A 23,147-nucleotide genomic window follows, 5' to 3' on the forward strand; every position below is an offset into this window, starting at 1 on the left:
TGACATCTTTAAATACAGTATCTAATGTTGTCTCTCTTACAGGCTTAAGAAAAAGAGAGAAGAAAGAGATGCAGCTGGTCAGTTACGTCCAGAATGCTAATACCAGCATCACCTCCATCATCCCCACTCTCGCCACCATTGTCACCTTCATTGTACACACTGCGTTGGGCTTAAAGCTCAACACATCTGATGTGAGTACAATAACAATTTTGGCTACCATTCCCACTTTGTGTTTAAAGTAGCTAATAGAGAAGCACAGTATTTGGGAGACAAAGAATGTGAAACTAGTTGGACAGAGCAGAACGCTCTGGTCATTTACTTACGAAGCGGAGGCATTTATATATATATCTATATACATTTTTTTATATTATCTTTCAGTTTGTTGCCAGTTGTTGGTAAGTGGTCCTTTTTCCCTCCTAGCTGTTTGAGCTTGTACTAAGTGAGAGCAGGCTGCAGACAGGTGCAGGCCACTAGAGCACTGTGATCCATTTAAAACAAATATCTGACCCTGTTCAAGCATCACTGTCTGTTTTACTAGGCCTTTACTACCATTGCCATCTTTAACTCCATGAGGTTTTGCCTGGCTCTAATGCCTTTGTGTGTGAAGGCTCTGGCTGAGGCTGCTGTGTCAACAAAACGACTGAGGGTAATTTCTTTACAGCTTTTACAAAGTTTTGCCATGTAATGTCAACCTGCAGTGTAAACTTGATTTTAGTGCTTCTTTTATTGTTCTCTCAGTCTTACACTTCTTTTGCTATACTTAATATTACTAACTTATTTTTCACTGCCACGGATTTTAGTTGCAATCACAGTTTGAATTGAATAAAAATGAAAAAGCTTATAATCACTTTTGTGGTTTCAGAAAATACTGCTGGTCCAAAATCCAGACCCTTACCTGATGCAGAGGAAAGACAGTGACTCAGCCATTGTGATGAAAAACGCTACACTTTCCTGGACCAAACCAGATAGGCTGCCACACCCCCCGCCCAGCTCAGCCAATGGGATAAAGGGGCAAAAAATGGACGAGGTATCTCAGAATGATAAGACTGAAACCTTGCCAACCCTGAGAAACATCTCTTTCATACTGCCTAAGGTATGCTTTTCCACTGATAAGGAGAAATGAGGTTAATGAGACTGGGCTAAAGCAAAGCTTAAAATCTGTCTTATTTTCTGAAGGGCAACCTGCTTGGTGTCTGTGGGAATGTGGGAAGTGGAAAGACGTCACTGATTTCCTGCATTTTAGAACAGGTTGGTTCTGCCTTTGGCCTTTTGTCCCTTTTTTCTCAGACCATCTCTGCAAGCCTTTGATGGGACTTTTGGCATTTTCATTGGCTGTTATTTTTCACTTTTAAATTGTCTGCCTCTTTGTTAAGCAAATATTACACAAAATGGTGCTTTTTAGATGCATGGTGCTGTCCCTGAATCAGTTTACTGATGTCTTGTAATGTGTAGCTTTTCTCAGGGTTGTTTGCTCATTTTGTATTTTAGATGCACCTTCTGCAGGGCTCTGTTATAGCAGATGGGACATTTGCCTACGTTTCCCAGCAGGCCTGGATATTCCACGGAACTGTTCAAGAAAATATCTTGATGGGGGAACCCCTTGACCAGGCCAAGTAATTATTGACATAAATTATTGTTCCTAATTATAAATAACTATGGTGAGAGCTGAAAATGGCAACAAAAGGAACTATTTTAACTACAAGGATGCCATATGGGATATTAATGTGTTACAACTGTTCTTCATTGCTGCACTGACATATGCTATTACAACCCGGTCTTTCTTTTGAGCTTATATTTGTGAGTTTGCATCTGGTAAGGCAGGCAAACAAGAGCATGGTCATCTGATAGGATTATCATCGGAAAACCACTCTGTGCTCCTAGAGTGAGCTTGCTCACTCGTGCACAGTGTTGTATTGAGCAACGTCATTCATCTCATGACTATGGCCGGACAATTATCATTATGTGTGAAGGAAATATTGTAAGAAAAGTTAATATAGACCACATTCTGACAGCATTTTCCAAAGCTGCACACAAAACGGTGTATTTCTAGGCTTTGTAATTATTTTCTTGGCTCTATATCATGTGCATCATTTGTGTGCAGAAACAGTCAAACAAGGAGTAGAATGAGTTTGCTCTCACACAGACTTTCAGGGACCATATGTCTGAGTATGTATGCAGGAGTTAAACACAATCTATGTTGTTGCTGTGGCTTTTAGCTGGAGGCTGTTGATTATAGTGTAAAATGTAGTATGACTAAAACAATTCAAAGCAATATTAACTGTATTATAATTGACTAGAAAGCTGAGTAAAAAAAACATTTTCTGAAAGCACAGTCTTTTTTTCAAACGTTTGTTGATTTTAGACAGACATACAAAGTAATGTATCTCATTTTTGCTACTGTTTATTATTAACTAAGTTAACTTAGTTCACTATCAGTCGTGACTTGAACATTGTTTTGTTGAATACACAGTACCTGGCTATTTCTGGGATGTCAAGACAATAAGTGTCTAGTTAATTAACTGCACTGATACTCCACAGATACAACAGAATTCTGGATGTCTGTAGCCTTAGAGCTGATCTGAAAATACTCCCATATGGTGATCAAACTGAGGTAGGAGCTCTCTCTCATACTCTGAACTTCCAAAATAATTCTTTGTAAGGTCCTTCAGTGAAGTATTTAAGAATGAATAAAATCTTGCTGCATCATAGGAAATCTCCTTTAGGCACAATATTGACACTGAAAAGAATGTCGTATTGGCAATCTTACCAATAAGTAGCTTACTCTGCTAATGTATTGTAATCTAAACAACTGTGATTGATTTGAGAAAAGGATTTGAGCCAAGGTTTTAAATACAGTTACTGATCATACCAATACTACTAATAATTTGCTTTTACAAAGGAGGCAATGCTTGCTGTGTTCTTATTATATGATATATAATACATTATTTTGACAGAAATACATTGTTGTGTGAGTTGACCTGTGAATTTCCTGACATAAATGATACTGCTGTAGGCCACTGTGCTGTTATTGACTGTGTCACTGTGTGTCCCTTCTTTTTTGCTGTGTCATACATATCTCCATGTATTCTAGCCAGTAGTATTAGCAGTTTTTCTTTGTGTTGTTTTCAGATTGGAGAGCGGGGGCTGAATCTATCAGGTGGGCAGAAGCAGAGGATCAGCCTGGCCAGAGCTGTCTACTCCAATAAAGACATCTTCCTCCTCGATGACCCCCTGTCAGCTGTCGATGCCCATGTGGGGAAACATATCTTTGAAGAGTGCGTCAAGAAGGAGCTCAAGGGAAAGTCCATCATACTGGTTACTCATCAGCTCCAGGTAGCAAATTAGGCACTGCTTTGTTTTTTAACAGACATTTGAATTCTTAGTAGTTTATTGTCAAAGGAGGAATAATTACAGGAAATACATTCTTGCCAATAAAACACTGATACTTCTCTAATGTCTGTACACTAAATATTAAGCTGCAGCCAGTTACAGAGATGGAAAGAACCTGGCTCTGTCCGTTCTTTTTATCAGTCCAAAAAAATGAAAGTGATATATGAACTTAAAGGGGTGGTGACAGTATGTGTCAGACTTCTTGCCTGGAGCAGTAACTTCCTGAAGTCTGCCTTGAGGTTTCCAGGAAACTGGTGGAGAGTCTCAGGAAGAAAGAGCCCTCCACTCCTCTCCCATGATAGTTTTCCAGCTGCCAAAGCTAAGCTTGCTCAGGAGTGTGAACTTGGGATAGACTTGGTGGACAATTGGTGGGAAGCTGCTCTCAAAACAAATTGAGAATGCAAAAATCCCATCGGAGTGCTAAGATGGTTTTGCCGACACGGCTGTCCTTGCTTTTGTCTTGTAGTATTTAGAGTTCTGTGATGATGTCCTGGTTTTGGAGGATGGGGAGGTCCTGGAGGCTGGAAACCATGAGGCCCTGATGAAAGCCAATGGACGCTATGCTCAGCTCATCAGCAACTACCAGATGGAACAGTCCAAAGTAAGACTGTCACAAAAGATATAGCACAAAAGGCTGCTGTTCTCAACATGACCGTGTTTCACTAGCAGTAAAACCTTTTCACCAGATCTTTATAGTTTTACTGACCCCAGAACAATAAACAAAGTGATTTGCTGTAAAATGAGGCAATGTGGTCCATAACTTCAGTTACAATAAAGATAATAACATACATAAACCATGATGATGTTTTCCAGTAACGCTGCTACATGAGTTGTAAGATGTAAGTCAGATACTGAGAAATGTAAATTTATGTTATAAACTTTATAGGATACATGAACATGTGTTCAGCATTGTTTCAGCATCTACTGTTGAGTTAAATTAAATTGTTTTCAGGTCATCCATACTCAGTACTATCACTGTTATTTTCTTACCATTTACAGACTCAGAAAGAGGAGGAAGTAGCACCACCCAAAGATACTGCTCAACTAAAGGAGGTCAAGTTAAAAGATGGCACAGACAATGGAATAGTGAACCTGGGTAGGGAAACCATGAAAAACAAATCTTTGTTAGGGTAACACCCACAAAATATTAGATGGGATAGTTTGTGATGCCTCAGTTCATCCACAGAAAACATAAGATGAAGGTAAATAAGGCTGGAGGTCATTACAGAGTTTAGTGCAAACACACACCAGCAATAAGTGCAGCACATGCTCTAGGAAATGGTGAGAATGTAACCCTAAAACAGTTTAGAGAGCAGAACCAGTCAGATCACAGTTAGAGGAATATTGTAGGATTGGTGCAACATGTTGCTATACTCTTGGCACAGTTCTTTATGGAGCAAAGTGTCCGATTGTGAAATAGCCAATAAACTGTATAACCATAAGCAGGTAAAAGGTAGTGTCATGAGTCAGTTTGGGTAACAGAGGAGCAAAGTAAGGGCAATGGAAAAAAAGGTTTTCTAAAACAATAGCAGACATGGCTGATAAACGGATAAACATCTGTGCTTCCTTTTAGCATTTGACCTGTCTGATGAAAAGGATGATGGAACAGCAGCTGACCAGAAACGTAAGTCTAAAATATTTATTAAATGTGATTGAAGTTCAGGCTCATATGCCTCCGTTTCAATGTGGAAACTGAAAGACAAAGAGTGCACAGGTTAAACAGCCAGTATGCTTCAACAGAAGGGCAGAAAAGCCTAATCGTTCTGGCACAGGTACTGGGAGTTGTGTCTGATAAACACATTCCAATGAATCAGGACTCATGCTGATGCTAAGGGAAGGTTTTTTAGTTGTGCTATGATTGTATAAAATCATTTTGTTCCTCTGTAGCTGCTGTCAAACATGATGACCAGCTTGTCAGTAAGGAGTCCTCCACAGAAGGCTCTGTCCCCTGGAGAGTTTACCACCAGTACTGCCAGGCAGCTGGAGGTCTGATGTGACACACAATCTAACCCATGCATTAATAAGCAGTTCACACATGCAAAACCAGGTTAAGTAAGTTTAGTGTGACTGTGTTTCTGCAGGGTACATCGTCGTCTTCCTCACATACATGAACATTGTTCTAATGATTGGCTCCACAGCCTTCAGCAACTGGTGGCTCAGCTTCTGGCTGGAACAAGGTGATGGGGTGAGGTCTCTCTCTCGCTCTTACACACACACACACACACACATATATACTTTACCCATTCATGAAACACCAGCCCTGCCTGAAATGTGAATGTGAATGTTGTTCTTAGTGTCATTTCTCACAGCTGGATATAATAAAAACTCATACATATAACTCCATACAATGAAAAAGTCTCTTCAGTTGCTCCATGTCACCCAGTCTTTCTAAAACAATGCAACGGCAAACATCTTTTTCGACAATGGTTGGTCAGGTGTTCAGAGCTTGAAGAGCTCTGCAAATTTCTTTGTCCTTTCAACTACTTCACTGTCCTTGTTTACTGCTGAACTACAGAGATCACAGCTACTCTGGCGCCACTGGAGGTGTTGTGCTTTTAAAGAATCATGCACCACCCAGGTGTTTCCTGCAGAGGGAGACATGACTTCAGTATTTACAGGCCTAAGCACAGTTGATAGCCATAAACACTGGCCAGTGCGGCTACCACTATCCTCTGCAACAGAACCAGACAAGGAATTTTTCAGATACCACAGCTGGAAAGCCACATGAAGCTGTTATCTGGACTGTTATCCTCCAGTATGAGATGATGGCTTGTAGTCATGACCCAAAGAGACAGTTTATTCATCACACATTTTATATTAAACTGGCATGGGTCCAACATTTGACATTCTCTTCTGTCTTTTTTATTGGCTTAATACTAACCCAGTGTTTGCCTTGAAAGGAACTGCACATACAGTAATTGTGTGTCATCACACCTCTGTTTAACTTTGGACTTAAATGTCAGTCATAAGGAGGCATCAGAAAAGCAGCTTTGTCCTTACAGATGAAGTCAGTGACTCTCATTATACACAGTAAATATTCATGCACATTGATTTCTACTGTGAACTACAACAGTGTACTGACTTATGTCACATGAGCAGATTTACTATGTGATAGTTCCACATGTCTGAACTATATTATTTCAATACTGTATACACAGAAGCATAATCCTTCTTGTAGTTAAAATACCACTGATTTTCATTTATGTATCTGACCCTTGTCTGCACTGAGATCACACTGTATTTTCTCTGCTTTGTCCCAGTCATCTAATAAGTCATCTTCAAATGTGGGCGACATCTCAAACAACCCGGATCTGCAGTACTACCAAACAGTTTATGGCATGACAGTGCTTGTCATGGTGACACTGGCCGTCATCAAATGCTTCTCCTACACTCATGTCACTTTGAATGCGTCTTGCAATATCCACAACACCATGTTCAAGAAGGTACCGTACAACACAGACATCCCAACATTACCATTTTAGTTGGACACAGATACATTTAATAGTAGAAACAGTGTTCACTCAGAACAAGTAAATGAAATATGTTGCAATTCAAAACTCAGTTAAAAAACCATCAACTAATGTGTCTAGGGTTCATAAAGGATGACTTCCTTCAGACCTGCCACATTGTTTTGTTTTCTGTCTCAGATCTTTGCCAGTCCCATGAGCTTCTTTGACACAACACCCACAGGACGCATTCTCAACCGCTTCGCTAAAGATCAAGAAGAGGTGGACACTGTGCTTCCCCTGCACATGGATCCTTTCTTGCAGTTCACTCTGCTGGTCACCTTCACCATAATCATCATCTCATCTGTCTTCCCCCCCATGCTGGCAGCTGTGGCTATTATCGGAGCTTTGTTCACCCTCATTCTCTTGTGAGTTAATATCAAATAAAAAGTGGTGCATTTATCAAATTTAGATTGTCAGAGAAACTGCTGCAGTCCTAAAAGTAGACTCATGGATGAACAGGAAAGAGCTGTTTAAGGAAAACTAAATGTCATTTGGAGTTCTCTGCAGTATCTTCCAGAGGAGTATCCGTCAGATGAAGAGGATGGAGAACATCAGTCGCTCTCCCTGCATCTCTCTTACTACTTCTACCCTCCAGGGCCTGAGCACCATCCATGCCTACAACATAAGAGACAGCCACATAAAACTGTAGGAGCTCATTAACATAATATGCTTTATATTTTAGCTTTTTGCTTGCTGACATTTCAGGCTTACTGAGAAATGATGCTTTGTTGTCATTTGTTTTGGGCAGTTTATTATTAGATACAACTACAGTAGTTAAAACTGCAGTCTTCTATAATTATCCTCACTAAGTCCTCCTTCATGAACATAATGTCCGGTTTTTGTTGAAACTCTTTCTCAGAGGTGTTGATTCAACTCTGCTGTCATTTTGGAGACTGCAGTTGCTCTTGATAAACTGTACTCTGTTATACTGAGGTGTTTTTGTTGCTTAGCCTAGCTTCACTGATATAAATGGTGTGGACAAAATAATATTAACACCTGTCAGTTTAACACAAGACAGTTCTACCTAATAAGCTGCCACCTGCATTACTGTTCATACAGTGCAGGGGCAGTAGGTGATGTCTTAGTGACAGTGTGTGATCCTGGTCTGTGCTGTATATGCTGTCCTATTGATGGTGTACACAGACCCTGATCTGTCCCACGTTGTGTTCTAGGTTCAAGTACTTGAATGACATCAACTCCAATCAGTATCTGCTCTTTCACTCTGGGACACGTTGGCTCTCCTTCTGGCTCGACTTCATGGCTGCGACCATGACCTTGTTGGTGTCTCTGTTCGTAGTGCTCAGCAGTGATGAATTCATCAGCCCAGCCTTGAAAGGCCTAGCTATGTCCTACACCATACAGGTAAATTCATTCATGTTTGGTTTATTTTTTGAGCCATGTTGAAAGGTACTGTATGATACGTGTTTACACAATGCGTGTGTATGTTTTCCAGCTTACAGGTATGCTTCAGTATGTAGTCAGGACGGCGACAGAAGTTGAGGCGAGGTTCAACTCGGTGGAGCGGTTGCAGGAATACATCATGGTCAGGCTCTAGACTTTTATGTGTCAGAATAATTATGACCATTTACACACAGATTGCTGGCTACTACCACTGGTCTTCTTGAGACTGTGAAACTTCTCAACTAGTTGCTTGAAGGCCACAGTTTGCTAACCCCTGGACTTAGGAACATACTGTAGCTTATTTGAAATCTGTTAATGCTTCAAACACTGCTTGAGGTTTTTAAGTGGAGGTATTCACCCAGTAATTAATTAACCACCTATTTCATGTTATTAATTCAGTACAAGACCCGGTTCCTCCTAAATTGTTATCTATATCAATCTGCAGCTACCTCCTTATATTGAACCTTCAGGTGTTACAGTACTGGGAAACGTTTATGAACCACTACACTTCGGCTCTTTGAGGAAGTGTTTAGTTTGTTCTGAAACAACCCATAAGCCACATATGAGCGTGATTTTTGTGCACGGTGTTTGGCTGATATTGGTTAACTTCCCAGGACTGGACACCCAGCTTATAAGATACAAGTTGGAATAAGTAGATAATTGAAATATTTATCTAAAGTATTTTCTATTCAGTTCTATTTTGAGCCAGCAGTTTGGTCTTAATAATTACTCATCACTACTTAATTCTTGAGAGGTTAATCACATTTAAATCTAATCATATTTTAGCATAAGGAGTGAATATCATATGAAACAAACAAAAGAATTGCTGGATATCCTTTTGTTCATTTTTGTTGTGGGTTTTAAAACACTTCTGTCTTAGACTGTGTCCTCTTATCCAGTCCCACTCCTCTTCTGGTATTCGGACAGCTGTAGGTTAGAAATGTTGTATCTTTCTGTCAACATCCAGGGAAATGCTTGTAACTACTCTCCTCCACCAGCTGTCTACCACAATCACTTAGCATTTTCTACAGTTATCTGTCTTACACATATTCAGTTGCACTCACAGTAAATGTTATATCTGATTAAAATTCAGGAATCTCATATTCAGTTACACAAAACTTGTTAACACATCTCATCTAAAAAGGATCACTATATTATTCTGAATACAAAATAATGAATACTTGATTAAACATTGTCTACTGATTAACCTTAACACTTCATCAAAATTCTTAATCAAATCTTTACTTTATGCATAAAGCCATTATATTTTAATCAGCTTCTTTTCAGTAAACTCAGTGGTTCTTCTGTTTCTTTTAATCTCTTCTTGTTCACATACCAACTTCCTCTTTTTCTACTACAGCAGTGTGCACATACAATAGTACATCACTTAAAATCATACATTAGACTCCGACTGCTCTCTACAGCAACAGTATCACTGCAGTTGTGCTTTTGTCCAAAGTCCAGAAAGTCGACTGTGGAGGTTCCTTTCTCAAAGTAGTTGTTTATTGTGTGCAGACTTGCAAGCCAGAGGCCTCCAGACACGTAAAGGAGGCTCAAATCCCAGAGGACTGGCCAGAGAATGGTGCCATCACCTTCAAAGGATATAAGATGAGGTACAGAGAAAACACACCTATTGTCCTCAATGGGCTCGATTTCCTCATCCGAGCTGGAGAGAAGCTGGGCATTGTGGGAAGGACAGGCTCTGGTAAGACCCTGAATCCTGTAGCTCTTACTCATCACTGATGACAGACAGATGGGGTTTCATGTAAATGGACAGTTTGGAAAATGATCAGTCAATCCTGAGTACACTTAAAATAAGAGTTACTGTGTAATGCTTAGCCACAGAGAGCCAGGGATTAGCTGAGTGTGTCGCATTCCAATACAGTAGCAGGCATACATGTAGGAAATTAGTAAATATATAAACTAACTCCTCATAATTAGTCTTTTTCTATGCAAATTTGAAAACCTATGTAACAGCAGCATCTTTGTGTTGAAATGTGGAACTGACACAGGCTGTTGACTGTATGGTGATGAAGGAAAACCTGTTAAGGTCTGAGTTACAGTGCTTAGGTACAGTACTCTATGCTTTGTATTGGTAGGGAAGTCCTCTTTAGGTGTGGCTCTGTTCAGGCTGGTGGAGCCGGCAACAGGAACTATCCTGATAGACGGAGTGGACACCAAGTCTATCGGTCTGCAGGATCTGCGCAGCAAATTGTCCATAATCCCCCAGGATCCTGTGCTATTTACTGGCACAGTCAGGTATTCTTAACTAACCCCAAACTCCACATAATTTTATGTTTACACACAGACACATTGTTCTTATTGCTGAGGGTTAGGCTCTGACCAGCCAACTGTTTGCCTGTAGGTACAACCTAGACCCCTTTAATCACTACACTGATGAGGAGATCTGGGCAGCACTGGAGAAGACCTACATGAAAGACTCGGTATAATATCGGCACAGCATATGAACAGCTTCATTACAGTGTGTGCTTCTGTTTCCAGACTAGCTCTTGCCAGACAGCATGCAGCCTTTTTTTGACTTAGCCTATTGATTTTCACAGACACACCTCCCAAAACATTTGTCACCTGACCTTGTGATTACTCCCAGTAAGGACACTGTGTACAAGCACAATGACACCAGTTGGTGATGTAGTGTATTATATTATTATTTAGGTTATGTGAAACCTCTAAGCTGAAGTTGTAGGAGCAGTGCTGGTAGTAGTAGCTGCCATAGCAGTGTAATTATGTTTTGAACTCTTATTTTTGAATATTGATTATTATATTATCATATTACTATGTTAGTATTATGGATGCATTATATCTAAGTAGCATTTTACTGCTTTGGTTTGTCAGGGAGGAGCTAATTTGAACTATTCTACACATTGCTAGGTAGTTAAATCTAGAACAATGCAGCATATTTTATAATCTCATCATACATTTTTATGTAAAACCTTGGTTACTTATTACTCTTCAAATGTAGTAGTAATGGACCTTCTTGTCCAAATCTCTGCAAATAAGTGAGTTTCACAAATTGTCAAACTATTTCTTTGCTTGATCACTGTCAGCCCAGGTCAGCAGTCGTGGTAGCAGTAGTAAAAGTATTGTTGTGTTTCCTCAGATCACCAAACTGGAGAGGAAGCTACAGGCAGAGGTGCTGGAAAATGGAGAGAACTTCTCTGTAGGAGAGAGACAGCTGATGTGTATGGCCAGAGCACTGCTCCGTAACTCCAAGGTTCATCTGCGCCTCTGCCTATTTTTCATTTGGGCTTGCACACATTTACATTTTTTGTGCTGCTGAACAGTCGAGTCCTTCGATAATTACTGCTGTGTACCTGTTTGTTGCAACACTAGTCAAACTGTGTAGCTGCCTGTGATTTTTCTGTTCACATTAGCATTGATTACCTCACCACGATCAGTATCTTTGGACAGTTACTGGCCGTGCTATCTCCTTGTCCTACTGTATTTATCATATTATCACTACTCTCTATTGTCTTGTTCCTCTCTACATATCATTCTGTGCACTTGCAGCTAATCCCTCCCAAGCCTTCTCTACCATGTCCTGTTAGGTTCATTAACGGTCCCTCCTGCTGTTCAACAGATCATTCTGTTGGATGAGGCAACAGCTTCCATCGATGCAGAGACAGATGCTCTGATCCAGAACACCATCAAAGAGTCCTTCCAGAAATGTACCGTGCTCACCATCGCCCACCGTATCAACACCGTGATGCATGCGGATCGTATCCTGGTTATGGACAATGGAAAGGTAACAAACGAACACAAAGTAAAGATAAACTTTGTGTTGTCCTCACCCTAGATTTACAATAAGTGTTCTGTCCAACAGGTGGCAGAATTGGACCCTCCAGATGTGCTGAGGCAAAGACCAGACTCTCTGTTCTCCTCACTCCTGACAGCTGCTAACACTGTCAATGCCTGAGCCATTTAAGACCTGTGAGGCCGTAACACTGCACAGTGATCCCCATAACAAACTAATAGTCATTCATTTACACGTACAAAGCTGTATCTTAATCAGTATTCTTATATTGTAATCTTTATGGGTGTGCTTGTTTCAGGACTAGCTGAAAAGAAGAACTTGGATTTTAAACTTACTCCAGAAATAAATAGTGATATAGTTTTTTCTCCTGCTGGCCAAAACAAATACATGAACACTGTTTTGCATCGGTTTTTCACAGAAGTGGATATGATCTGTCATGTATATTTAAAGCATATTATTTATTGATTTTCTATATCTTTGTTTGCCGCCACTTTCCAAACCAATGCTGTATATGTGAAGTTTAAGTCTGGTGTGGGAGATGCTCTGCATATGCAAAATGTTTTGAAATAACTCTTGCATTTTTAAGAAATGTACATGTGTATAAAAATGTAGATCATTCCAGATTACTCAGCTGTTCCATAAATGCTCTTGCTGCTGACCAGGAGTGCTAATACATCGTAGAAATTTGTAAGATTTAGTTCTTTATTTCAACTGTGCCATCAAATGCTTTTCTTTTTCTTTGTACTGTCCTGTGATTTGCATTTTAAATGTATTTGTCCAGTCATTATTAGCATTGTATATAAGAATCAAATCGTTGTATTGCCCATTTCTTTTTTTTTACTGCACATATGGCTGCCTATTTTGTAGTAACAGTTCTTTTACTTTCACCAGCTAATTTCACCTTCAGAGCTCTTTATTTTTACACAACCATTTCCATAATGGTCGAAGCCCATTAGTCCCACCACATCCCTCAGTCATGGTGCTCGGCCCCACCTCACTGGTCCCGTCTCCATAATAGAACACAAACATCAACTCCCGAATACATAGTCTCTGCCCATAAGGTACAAATGAGAAAACCGTTTCTGTGACTGTACAGATGTGGAAGGTGGGAAAACATAGAAGGACTTGATTTGGCATAAGATACTGATATTAAAACCTGTTCATTCATACCATGCTGTATCCACAGTGTCCACCTACATCAAGCATACACTACACCTTTCTATGTATCAAATTGCCGAGCAATATGGTGATGCAATAAACAGGTTCCATTAGCCAAATATTTTCCATAATTAACAGAATTTCTTTTATTAATGACAGATAAATCTGAAGGGCATCTGTCATTTTGCCAGATTAGAACACAGAGGGCGAGCTACACTAACTTAAAGATTGGTTATACCCTATTAAAAAGCACAAATGGTTGCTAGGGCATTGATAAACGAGGTGAAAAACAGGAACTGATGTGGTAGAGGAAGGACAACTGAGACCTGCTCAATGCATCTTTCTATCTGGGAGCTGACAGCCTGATGAAGAGCCATGGACTGGGGCAACAGAGATCTATGGATTACAGAGGGGCGCAGCTGCACCTCTGGTGCAGAAAGAGCACTCCTCCTGGTGAAATGATTATGTCAGGATTGGGAAATCTCTTGTTCAGAGGGATTTCTAATCACTACCTGAGAAAAATGTTTCCCAACTTCAAAACTTTGGGTGAAGTGGAGCTAGCAAGTCCAGTCTCCAGCAGAGAGCCGAGCACAGATTCAGCTTTCAGATCAAAATTTTAAGGGCCCTTAGAATCCTAGTGACAATCACCTCTGCAGGAGGCTACAGCAGGTCAGCTGAGTTCTGTTCAGTCCGCCTACCTTCTTGTAAATGGGTTGTTCATATCTTCACGGTAATTATCTAATTTTGTAAAATTGCAGTGTTCATATTTGCTTGTGTACACACACACACACACACACACACACTGATCGCAGTGTTTTTAGTCCCCTTTACTGTCACTGCAAAAAAAAACAACGTAATCTGCTTTATGTGACGTTGATATGAAAAGTGGCTGCACATTAGTTTGATTTAAATTTGTATTTATTCAGTTACCAACTGCACATTTATTCATGAACATTTGTCAAACAAAATAAACAAAAGCCACCATTGTTTCAGAAACTTCCTTTTAGAAGCAGATTGGCTTCAAATTAGACTTAATTTAAATTTAACTTTGATTAAAAATACCAAGCTTCTCCTTCAACAAACAAATACTGTATCAGTGGAAGAGTCATTACACTGGACCTGTGTTTGGGATGAAGGGGACTCACCTGCTGTGATGTATTTGCCAGTCCCAGGTGGTGTTACAGTGTGTGTGAGAACTTTCACCACAGTTTATAGTTTATGTTACTCGGTTTTATAACGTTCAGTTACACAGTCTGCACCTGTGTACAATTACTTCTACACTATTACACATGAAACCATACATGCATGCGTACTTCTATACACACTCGTGCGTAGGGGGGATTCCTCTCACACACGCACACAGACGTAGCCGCACGCACACCCTGCTGGGAGGTGCTAAACCTCTGCTGCTCTGACTTTGTCCGTTTCCTAAGTAAAGCGAACGGGGTTGTGTTCGGTTTGTGTGTGTGTGTGTGTGTGTGTGTGTGTGTGTTTTCTAGAAACACCGACAAAACTCTCCGTGTGTACAGAAGCGTCGGGGTCCGGTTGGGTAAGTGGAACAAACACTCGTCTTTTTATGTGAAGACATCCGCTACTGTCCATCCTCTTCTGCTGTCCACACTGAGACATGTTGCGATGTCCTGGTCTCCTAAACAGCTTGAGTTAATGACAGCCAGTTCTCTGTTCAGCTGAACTGATAAGTAATCTTAGCAACACAGTAGAGAGTTCTTTGTTTTGTTGTGACTGCATGTGAGTACAGTACAGTACAGTACAGTATTTCTATGAAGTACCAAAGGCTCACACCATAAAGCAGCACATGTCCCTACAGGACTGTTAGTGAGTCTACAGGAGGGAAAACCATAAATACATTATGATAACTGTAGTCTCAAGTACAGCTCTTAGAAAAACACCACCTGGACCAGTTATAGAAGAGCAAATGACACTAAAATCATACATTTAAGACTTTTTCCACAACATGTCTATTTTCTGTGTCTCTTGCAGTGTATTCAGCATAATAATGAACAGACAAGGGTAAGGCATCATAATCAGTAATCTGCTAATCATTCATTTATGAAATGCATTTTTCTACAACAAAATTGTTTGGCTACTGATGATTTATGTGGGAAACAATGGGTTTTTATCGCTGTGACAAAAAATGATCAGGAACCATTGTAAGTCTGAACATGCAAGAATGATAAAGCTCTGTGTTCAACAAGACTGCTCTTTTTATATTAGACTGTTTTTTTTTTTGTCAGTACCTGTTGTGGTTTTACAGTTGTTCCTTCATAAGGCAGGTAAGAACCTGACCAACTGATGAGTGGGTGAGCAGAGGTTCCATAAACATTGTGCCTGAGGAATGCTCAAACAGTTGATGGTTAAATTTGGAATATGTCACTTTATTTTTTTCACCATTTCCTGGATTGGATTACCTTTGAATTCAAATCCTTTGAATTCCGCTCCTTAGTTCAGTCGAGACAGCCTCTAGCAGGTCGTGAAAAGTCCTCCAACTTCATTCAGCGTTAACTTCTCTTCACAAGGTGTTGAACTGTCAGTACTGAGGTAACTTACTTGGAGTCAGAGTCCTCTCTTATGTTGATGAGTTTGATTATCAAATTATCTTGGTAACTTTATAGGTATCTTGATGATTTAGTAAGAGAAAGTCACTTTTGGCTTTTCTCATTTAGGGGTCACCACAGTGAATCTTCCCATGTTGACATTTGGCATGTGTTTTACACCGGATGATGTAACCCTGACTTGAACCCGGGCTGTAGTGGCATGAGTGCTGCGCCTTAACCACTAGCCTACCAGGGACATCTTGATAATTTAGTAACCCTGGATTATGAGTAAAACCACATTGTGAGTTTGGAAGTTTGAAAATACATTAAACTTTAAAGCAGCTCAGCATCTGCTTTATGTAGAACCGTGTAGAAACTTGGATGCTCAGTTCCCAGTGCTCACTACACAATATGTTAATATTTACAAAAACCGCTGGTTATTTATAACAGTACTGTCATGTCAATACAGGATTGTGAGTAGAAAAAACATCCACTTGGCAAATCATTTCTTACAAGAAATGAGAAAATACTACTTTGTTTTGTGACTGTTTTAAATGGACACATATTGTAGAAATACAACTTGTTACAGTAACCTAATAGTCTGTAACCACTTGTCCACCAGGTCAGTTTGGCTCCTTTGTACAACTGTACAGAGTCCACGTGTTCCTCAGTGGCATTTCCTTTCCCTCCTAGTTTTCCTAATGGTAGACTATTTGGGGTCTCATGGCGAACAGAAAGAGCAACACTTCTGAAAGACACACTTCTCTTTTTGCATAACATACTGCAGAAATAGAAGATGCACTGTGTCTGTGTGTGTGTTTTACTGTGAGACTATTTCAAGTCCTTCATGACCGAGTTTTTTAGTCAGCTACTGTAAATCAGCTGCTCCTATATGGACTAATACATTTCCTATCTGCTTGATTAGCTGTGCTTGGCTAAACCTGTTACATGCTGTACGGAGACAGTCGGCCTGTAAACAGTGATTCTACATGTCTTATGGTTTGGCGACCTCTAGCAACTATAGCGGCATGAGCTGAGGAAGAAGTTAAGAGCCTGAAAGTTAGGAGGAGGGTTTATAAAAAACTGTGGCAGTTTCACAATCCTAGGAAACTGAGGAGAAAAACTAAAAGAGCTCCACCTGACAAGCATAACAACAACAGGGCTACAACTCAAAGTTCAGGGAACTAAGCAAATAACTCAAAAGCACAACACTCCAACAAAACTGCAGAACAAAACTGAGAATACCACAAACGGATAAGTCCAGAGTCCTGAAGGGAAATGTTCAAAGGTTGCTGGGGCAGAACACAAAGCAGGAGATGTAACCAAGCTACAGGAACATGGCAAATGGGCAGGACGTGGCAAGTAAATGGACCAGCAAGAGGCTGAGGGAAAGGAGGAGTATATATGGGCTAGAGAACAGAGGATAATGAGCAACAGGTGAAAACAATGAGTAGTGGTTGTGCACTGGGGTAAAGCTGGGGCAGGTGAGGTGACACAAAACCAGAGAATCAAACCAAAATAAAAGCACAAGACAGGAAGCAAGTGCAAACTACAACAGTGAGAGGGACAAACGACCATATGGGTCATGTACTGTAGGTCGCAGGCTGTGTTGGTTGTATCACAAAGAGCTGAGAAGACGAGAGGTTGAGTTGACTCTTCTTGCTGCGGGGCTTGGTGTGTGCTTGTTACTTGTCTGTGCTGATGCTCACATGATGTGATTATGAAACAGCACAGGCTCATTTTGGTTCTGTCACTTAAGTTTTTATGACACATGGTATTTCTTTCTTTTATTTGCTGTGATTATACTGACATATTTGTTTCAAAGAAATGAGTCTTGTTCAGTTATTTTCTCTGATGGTTTCATTGCATTCAGTAATATGGCTTCACTTGTTACAGATGGTTACAAGTTACACACAAACAGAGCAGTAATAAAGGTATTGTTGTTTCTAATACCACCTCCTTGAGATCAAGCTTTTAAGTGGAAGAGAAGTTGCTCTTCCTTCCACGTACCTCTATATAAAATCACTGAATATGTTCTTGTGTTTCTTGCAACTACTGTTCCAAAATTCAAACCAGATAGTTGTAATCTAACATCAAAACAATTTCATTGCTTCTTGTTTTGCTTAGGCTAGGGCTGTGCAATATGACCAAACAATTTAATCCTAAATGTTTTTTCAGTGTTATGGACTATTTCCAATTTTAATAAACTTTGTTTCTATTTGCATGAACTCACAACACAACATGATTCAAAAAAGTTTTCTTTATCAAAACTATTTGCCATTCCTCAGTAACTAGAACCATACTGTTACTAACTTGGGTCACATTATTCCTCTTGTTTTGGATGACTGTGACTAATAATCTCAACTTTTCATTTGGGTTTTATTGTTGTTAAACATGATTTTTGTTTTCCATTCAGATTGAACTACACTGAGCACAGCTTCCATCAGTCTATTCCTTCACAGAATATTTACTAAAATGTTCAGAATTCTGGTTCTCCTCATTCACCTTCCTTGTAGACAGTACTAAGGGGTCAAGGGAAATATATGGAAGTAAGTTTGAATTTATGTTTATTATGTTGAGCAGTAGCTTTCAGCAGTAAAGGTTTTGCTGGATCCTCTCTTCTTGCTGTGGGTTCTGGAGGAGGTACTAATCTACTGGACTAGGTTGCACCAGTATTCAGCCCTGAGCTGCTTCTTCCAAGGCTGAGGTGCTTCCTGACCACTGGGCCACACACCCACACGTTTGATGCTAAATATGCCACAGAGGAGCTCAGAAATTACACTCAGTAAATAGAGAAATCAAATAAAACAATATCCAAATATTAGCCTTGTAATCTCCTTTCCTGTGGTTGTATAAAGCTGCTTTTGTTGCTCACAGTAAATAGGTTTCCCTCAGCTCTGCCAACTTAAACAGTAATGGCAGCGTGGTTTGGCTTAGTTAAACTCAGTGGGGATTTGCAGAGACAGGGTCCAGATCAGCAAGTGCTTTGGGTCTGCTCCGACACGGTTCTCGGCAGCAGTTCGTTAATGCTGGCTGCACATGAAGTCCCTCTCTCTCCATGCTGAGTTGTTATGTTACATACACTGTTCAACTGCATGTTGACCTGAGAGTGTTTCTGAATATAAGAACTAATAACATTTGAAATTATAGTAAACGTACATACTGCCTAGTAATCAGTCTTACAGTGGATCCAGAATCTATTCACAGCGCTTAACTTTCTAACTTTCCACATTTATTTATGTTACAGCCTTATTCCAAAATGGATTAAATTAATTATTGTCCTCAAAATTCTACAAACAATGCCCCATAATGACAACATGAAAAAAGTAAGTTTGAAGTCTTTGCAAATTTAATAAAAATAAAAACAAAAAAAAATCATATACATACACTGAACAAAATTATAGACACAACATTTGTGTTTGCCCCATTTTTCATGAGCTAAACTCAACGATCTACGACTTGTTCTATGTACACAAAAGGCCTATTTCTTTCAAATATTTTTCACAAATCTGTGCACTCAAGAAGTGCTCACTAACACAGTAAATCTGTGAGTTTTTCAGTCTAGAGATTCTGCATTTCACACTTCTGAACCTCTGGCTTGAGGGTAGAGGTGTGAACAGTCCCTGCTGGGGGTGGGTGGGGTCCTTGAGGATGGAGGCAGCTTTCCTACGCACCCTGTGGTGGTAAATGCTCTGCAGAGAGGGCAGTGGAGTCCTGGTAATCTTCTCAGCAGTCTTTACCACTCTCTGCAGGTGCTTGCAGTCCATAGCAGTAGTGCTTCCATACCAGACAGTGATGCAGCTGGTCAAGATGCTCTCAATGATGCAGCTGTAGAAGTTGCAAAGGATCCTAGGCGACATGCCAAACCTCCTCAGCTTCCTCAGGAAGTACAGCCCCCGTTGGGCCTTCTTGACCAGCTGTGTGGTGTTAAGTGTCCAAGTGAGGTCCTCACTGGTGTGGACGCCCAGGTATTTGAAGCTGCTCACCCTCTCCACTTCGATCTCTTCTCCTTCCTCATGTCCACTATCATCTCCTTTGTCTTGTCCCTGCCAGTGATGCGACCTATCACTGCAGTGTCGTCCGCCAACTTTAGGATGATGTTGTCTTTGTGGGAGGCGACACAGTCGTGGGTGAACAGGGTGTAGAGGATCCCTGTTGAGTGCCAGTGTTTGTAATAAAGCTGGCTGAGGCCCTGTTGCCAATCCTGACAATCTGGGGACTGCAGATTTTGTCCAGCTTCACATTCGTCTAATTTACTGGTAGTGTTATTTTTTAGTCTTGTTGCTTTGTATGAAGAAAAACATTTGCATGACATGCGTGATGTTGGCTAGCTGTCATTGATTGCCACATTGATTGCCAGTTTTTTTTAAAACCGTTATTCACATTATTTGTTATATTGATAATGGTAAAAAGAAACAATTTGGGTAAGTCATTTTGGATTGCTTTAGCCTGGCTGTTCAGTCTGATGTTAACTTCCCTTTTTTTTAATGGAATACCTTTTTTTTTTTAAGCAAAGTAACACATTAACAAAACAAGTCCGGACATGGGAGACAAGAAAATGGATACATGACTTACATAAAGATGTATAGTGTTTTACAAGATCGTGGTGTGTGAGGCTGTGGGGATTTGTGAAGAACCATCACCACAGACCACAGATCCAGGACTCTTGGTGAAGCACGGAGGGCCGCTCTTCCTGTCCCCCTGTTGCAGCTCCGCCAGCACAGCTACCTCGTCCATTCATCTCGGAGGGGAGCGGACCAATGGCGAACATGGCCCATACTTTGTTTCCTCCCCCAGCGCCTCACTCCAGCCCTGCAGTCCCACCTCTCCCGTCGCACCACCTCACATCCCAGTGGAAAATCCCCGGGCAGCTCACCACAAGGAGCTCGGAAGGATTGCTGGCATTGATGGCCGACTGTTGGCAAACAGGGTGCACCCCATGCAGACTCAAAACCTCGTAAAAAGTATAAAAACATAATGCAAACACAATAAAACTTGTATTCCTGGTAGCCCAACTCCCAAAAGTTTACGGGAAAGCGACATAGCACAAAAAGCAACACAGAAAACCCCAAAAAACCACAAATAGAGTGAGAGCTGCTAGGGGCAAATGTAGAGGTGGAAAATGTATTGAAGCACCATCTTCTAGAGGGTTTAGTATGGGCTATTTAATGTGAGGGAAATGGGAGCATGATCACTAATTATAATGGAGTGGATTGTGGTGCCTGTTACATGTGGTAAGGGAATTACTGATAAGAAAGAGGTCTATTCGAGAAAAAGACCGATGAAGGGAGGAAAAGTAGGTGTATTCTCTAGATGTAGGATTACTCATTCTCCAAGTCCATAATGCTACATATTGTGACGACCGCTGGCTCGGTTGAGAGGAGCTGGCCTGACCCTGTCCTATACTTGACAGTTAACTAGCCAGCGGTGTGCCGGCACCTGGCTCAACAAGGAGGAGAACACCTGGTTTGTCTTTTTGTGGTTTTATTGAACGCAGTATGGAGACAAATGAAAATGCTGTCTAAACTGGCACCATGTGCTCTCTAAAAAATAAAAAAAGAATAAACGACACATCTCCCAGAACCCGACCAAGTCCCGTGCCAAAACGAACAACCTGACACACCCACCTGTTACCCCTCTTATACTCTCCCGTACTTGTTCCTCCCCAAACCCCACATTGGACAGAACAGCGCGGGTATTTCACCGGAACAGACAGTAATCAATACATGCACAGCTTTCAACAACAGTGTCAAACCCATTTGCAGACAACAGAACACACGAACATCAGCGGCCGGTCAGGGTCGCCACAATATATTGTTTTATTGTTTCAGTGGAGTGCCAATTTCTTATATTGCTGGAGATGCTTGAACAGTCAATTTCCGGGTTAATAACAGTGTTAAAATCACCAGCAATAATAATATTTGTTGAGTTGCATAGAGATGAGAAAAAATTATGGAAAAAGAATGAATTGTCATTATTGGGGCTGTATATGTTTGCAAGGATATATGTTGTGTGGTTAATGGATAACTTAATAATTATAAATCTGCCTTCCAGGTCAGCGATAGATATATTATGAATTAATGGGATATTTTTATTAATTAAAATTGAGACGCCTCTTTGCCTACTGTTATATGTTGATGAAAATATTTGGTTAAATTGTTTACATTTAAGGTTTTGTGATTCTGGGTTTTTCAGATGAGTGTCTTGTAGAAAACATATATCAGCATTTAATTTTATCAGATGGTTAATGATTTGAATCCTCTTAACCTGGGTCTGGAATCCACGCACATTCCATGACACTATTTTAAGTGACTGAGTTTGTTATAGATAAATAAATATTCTATGATGAAAGGAGGGAAAGTGGGGGAAGGAGAGAGGAAGGAAAAGAAGAAAAAACATAAAATAGGATTAACAGGATCTAGAGTTGATGTGTGTGTGTGTGTATGTGTATATACTAGAGTGCTAGAGTGTGGATGTGGGCATAACAGTACAACAAAATATAGACAAGTATACATTTCCACATGGTGTGATAAAACAAAAACACAAATAGAATAACAGAGTAAAAAGAGGGGCGCCGATGCAAGGGATGGTTGTAGGAGTCCGTGTGGGATAGGGGTTGCTCTGTGTATGGATGTAAGGGGCTGAATTATTTAACATATAGTGTAGCAGTCACTGGTTGGTAGGTAGTCTGTAGAAAATCAGAAGAGGCACGGAGTAATGTTGGAGTCGCAATAGAGCTGTCCCTCAATGTATACAGTCAGGGAAAAAATTATTTGAACCACAGCTGATTTTGTAAGTTTGCCCACTAACAAAGAAATGATCAGTCTACAATTTCAATGGTAGGTTTATTTGAACAGTGAGAGACACAACAATAACAAAAAAATCCAGAAAAATGCATTACAAAAAAAGTTATACATTCATTTGCATTTTCATGAATGAAATAAGTATTTGATCCCCTATCAGTCAGCAAGATATCTGGCTCCCAGGTGTATTTTATACAGGTAACGAGCTGACAGAAGCAACCAACCAATCCAAATTCCAAACTCCAGGAACGATGGGACAGTGTGTCAGCGTTGGTGTGCTGCTGTCCCGGATGATGGCGAGTCTCAAAATCATACTCCTGGAGCACCTCTAACCACTGCGCCACCTGTCCCTCTGGCTTGTGGAAATTCATGAGCCAAGTGAGGCTGGCATGGTCCATCCTCAACACAAATCTGGTGCCCAGGAGATACAATCTGAAGTGCCGCACCGCCAGGACGACAGCTAACAGCTCCCGTCGGGTGACACAGTAGTTCCTCTCTGCGCGGCTGAGGCTGCCACTGAAAAAGGCCACCACTCGCTCCCTGTCCTCCCCCTCCTCGG

General features: G+C 40.6%; 2 protein-coding genes across 5 annotated transcripts in view; both read left to right on the top strand.

Moving 5' to 3' along the window:
* The window catches only part of abcc12 (ATP-binding cassette, sub-family C (CFTR/MRP), member 12), a 64,335-nt gene extending 51,196 nt beyond the window's left edge, over window positions 1–13,139 (top strand). For all 4 annotated transcript variants that reach the window (XM_020617159.1, XM_020617160.1, XM_020617161.1 and 1 more), the window contains 23 exons: window positions 43–191; window positions 539–646; window positions 863–1,093; window positions 1,177–1,248; window positions 1,489–1,613; window positions 2,539–2,611; window positions 3,130–3,333; window positions 3,857–3,991; window positions 4,390–4,486; window positions 4,964–5,014; window positions 5,278–5,376; window positions 5,472–5,575; window positions 6,651–6,833; window positions 7,038–7,264; window positions 7,407–7,544; window positions 8,072–8,261; window positions 8,353–8,442; window positions 9,816–10,005; window positions 10,400–10,559; window positions 10,666–10,744; window positions 11,419–11,532; window positions 11,899–12,063; window positions 12,142–13,139. In XM_020617159.1, coding sequence (XP_020472815.1) covers window positions 43–191; window positions 539–646; window positions 863–1,093; window positions 1,177–1,248; window positions 1,489–1,613; window positions 2,539–2,611; window positions 3,130–3,333; window positions 3,857–3,991; window positions 4,390–4,486; window positions 4,964–5,014; window positions 5,278–5,376; window positions 5,472–5,575; window positions 6,651–6,833; window positions 7,038–7,264; window positions 7,407–7,544; window positions 8,072–8,261; window positions 8,353–8,442; window positions 9,816–10,005; window positions 10,400–10,559; window positions 10,666–10,744; window positions 11,419–11,532; window positions 11,899–12,063; window positions 12,142–12,234 — 3,077 coding nt within the window. In that variant the 3' untranslated portion in view covers window positions 12,235–13,139. The remainder of the gene's footprint in view (window positions 1–42; window positions 192–538; window positions 647–862; window positions 1,094–1,176; window positions 1,249–1,488; window positions 1,614–2,538; window positions 2,612–3,129; window positions 3,334–3,856; window positions 3,992–4,389; window positions 4,487–4,963; window positions 5,015–5,277; window positions 5,377–5,471; window positions 5,576–6,650; window positions 6,834–7,037; window positions 7,265–7,406; window positions 7,545–8,071; window positions 8,262–8,352; window positions 8,443–9,815; window positions 10,006–10,399; window positions 10,560–10,665; window positions 10,745–11,418; window positions 11,533–11,898; window positions 12,064–12,141) is intronic.
* Window positions 13,140–14,700: 1,561 nt separating this feature from the next.
* Window positions 14,701–23,147, top strand: part of LOC109969918 (myocyte-specific enhancer factor 2A-like) — a 47,627-nt gene continuing 39,180 nt past the window's right edge. Inside the window, 1 exon segment of the mRNA XM_020617148.1 lies at window positions 14,701–14,779. The gene's annotated coding sequence lies outside the window, so the exon portion shown is untranslated.

The sequence above is a fragment of the Monopterus albus genome, unplaced genomic scaffold (assembly GCF_001952655.1).
Source record: "Monopterus albus unplaced genomic scaffold, M_albus_1.0 scaffold186.1, whole genome shotgun sequence".
In the NCBI taxonomy this organism is placed as follows: domain Eukaryota; kingdom Metazoa; phylum Chordata; class Actinopteri; order Synbranchiformes; family Synbranchidae; genus Monopterus; species Monopterus albus.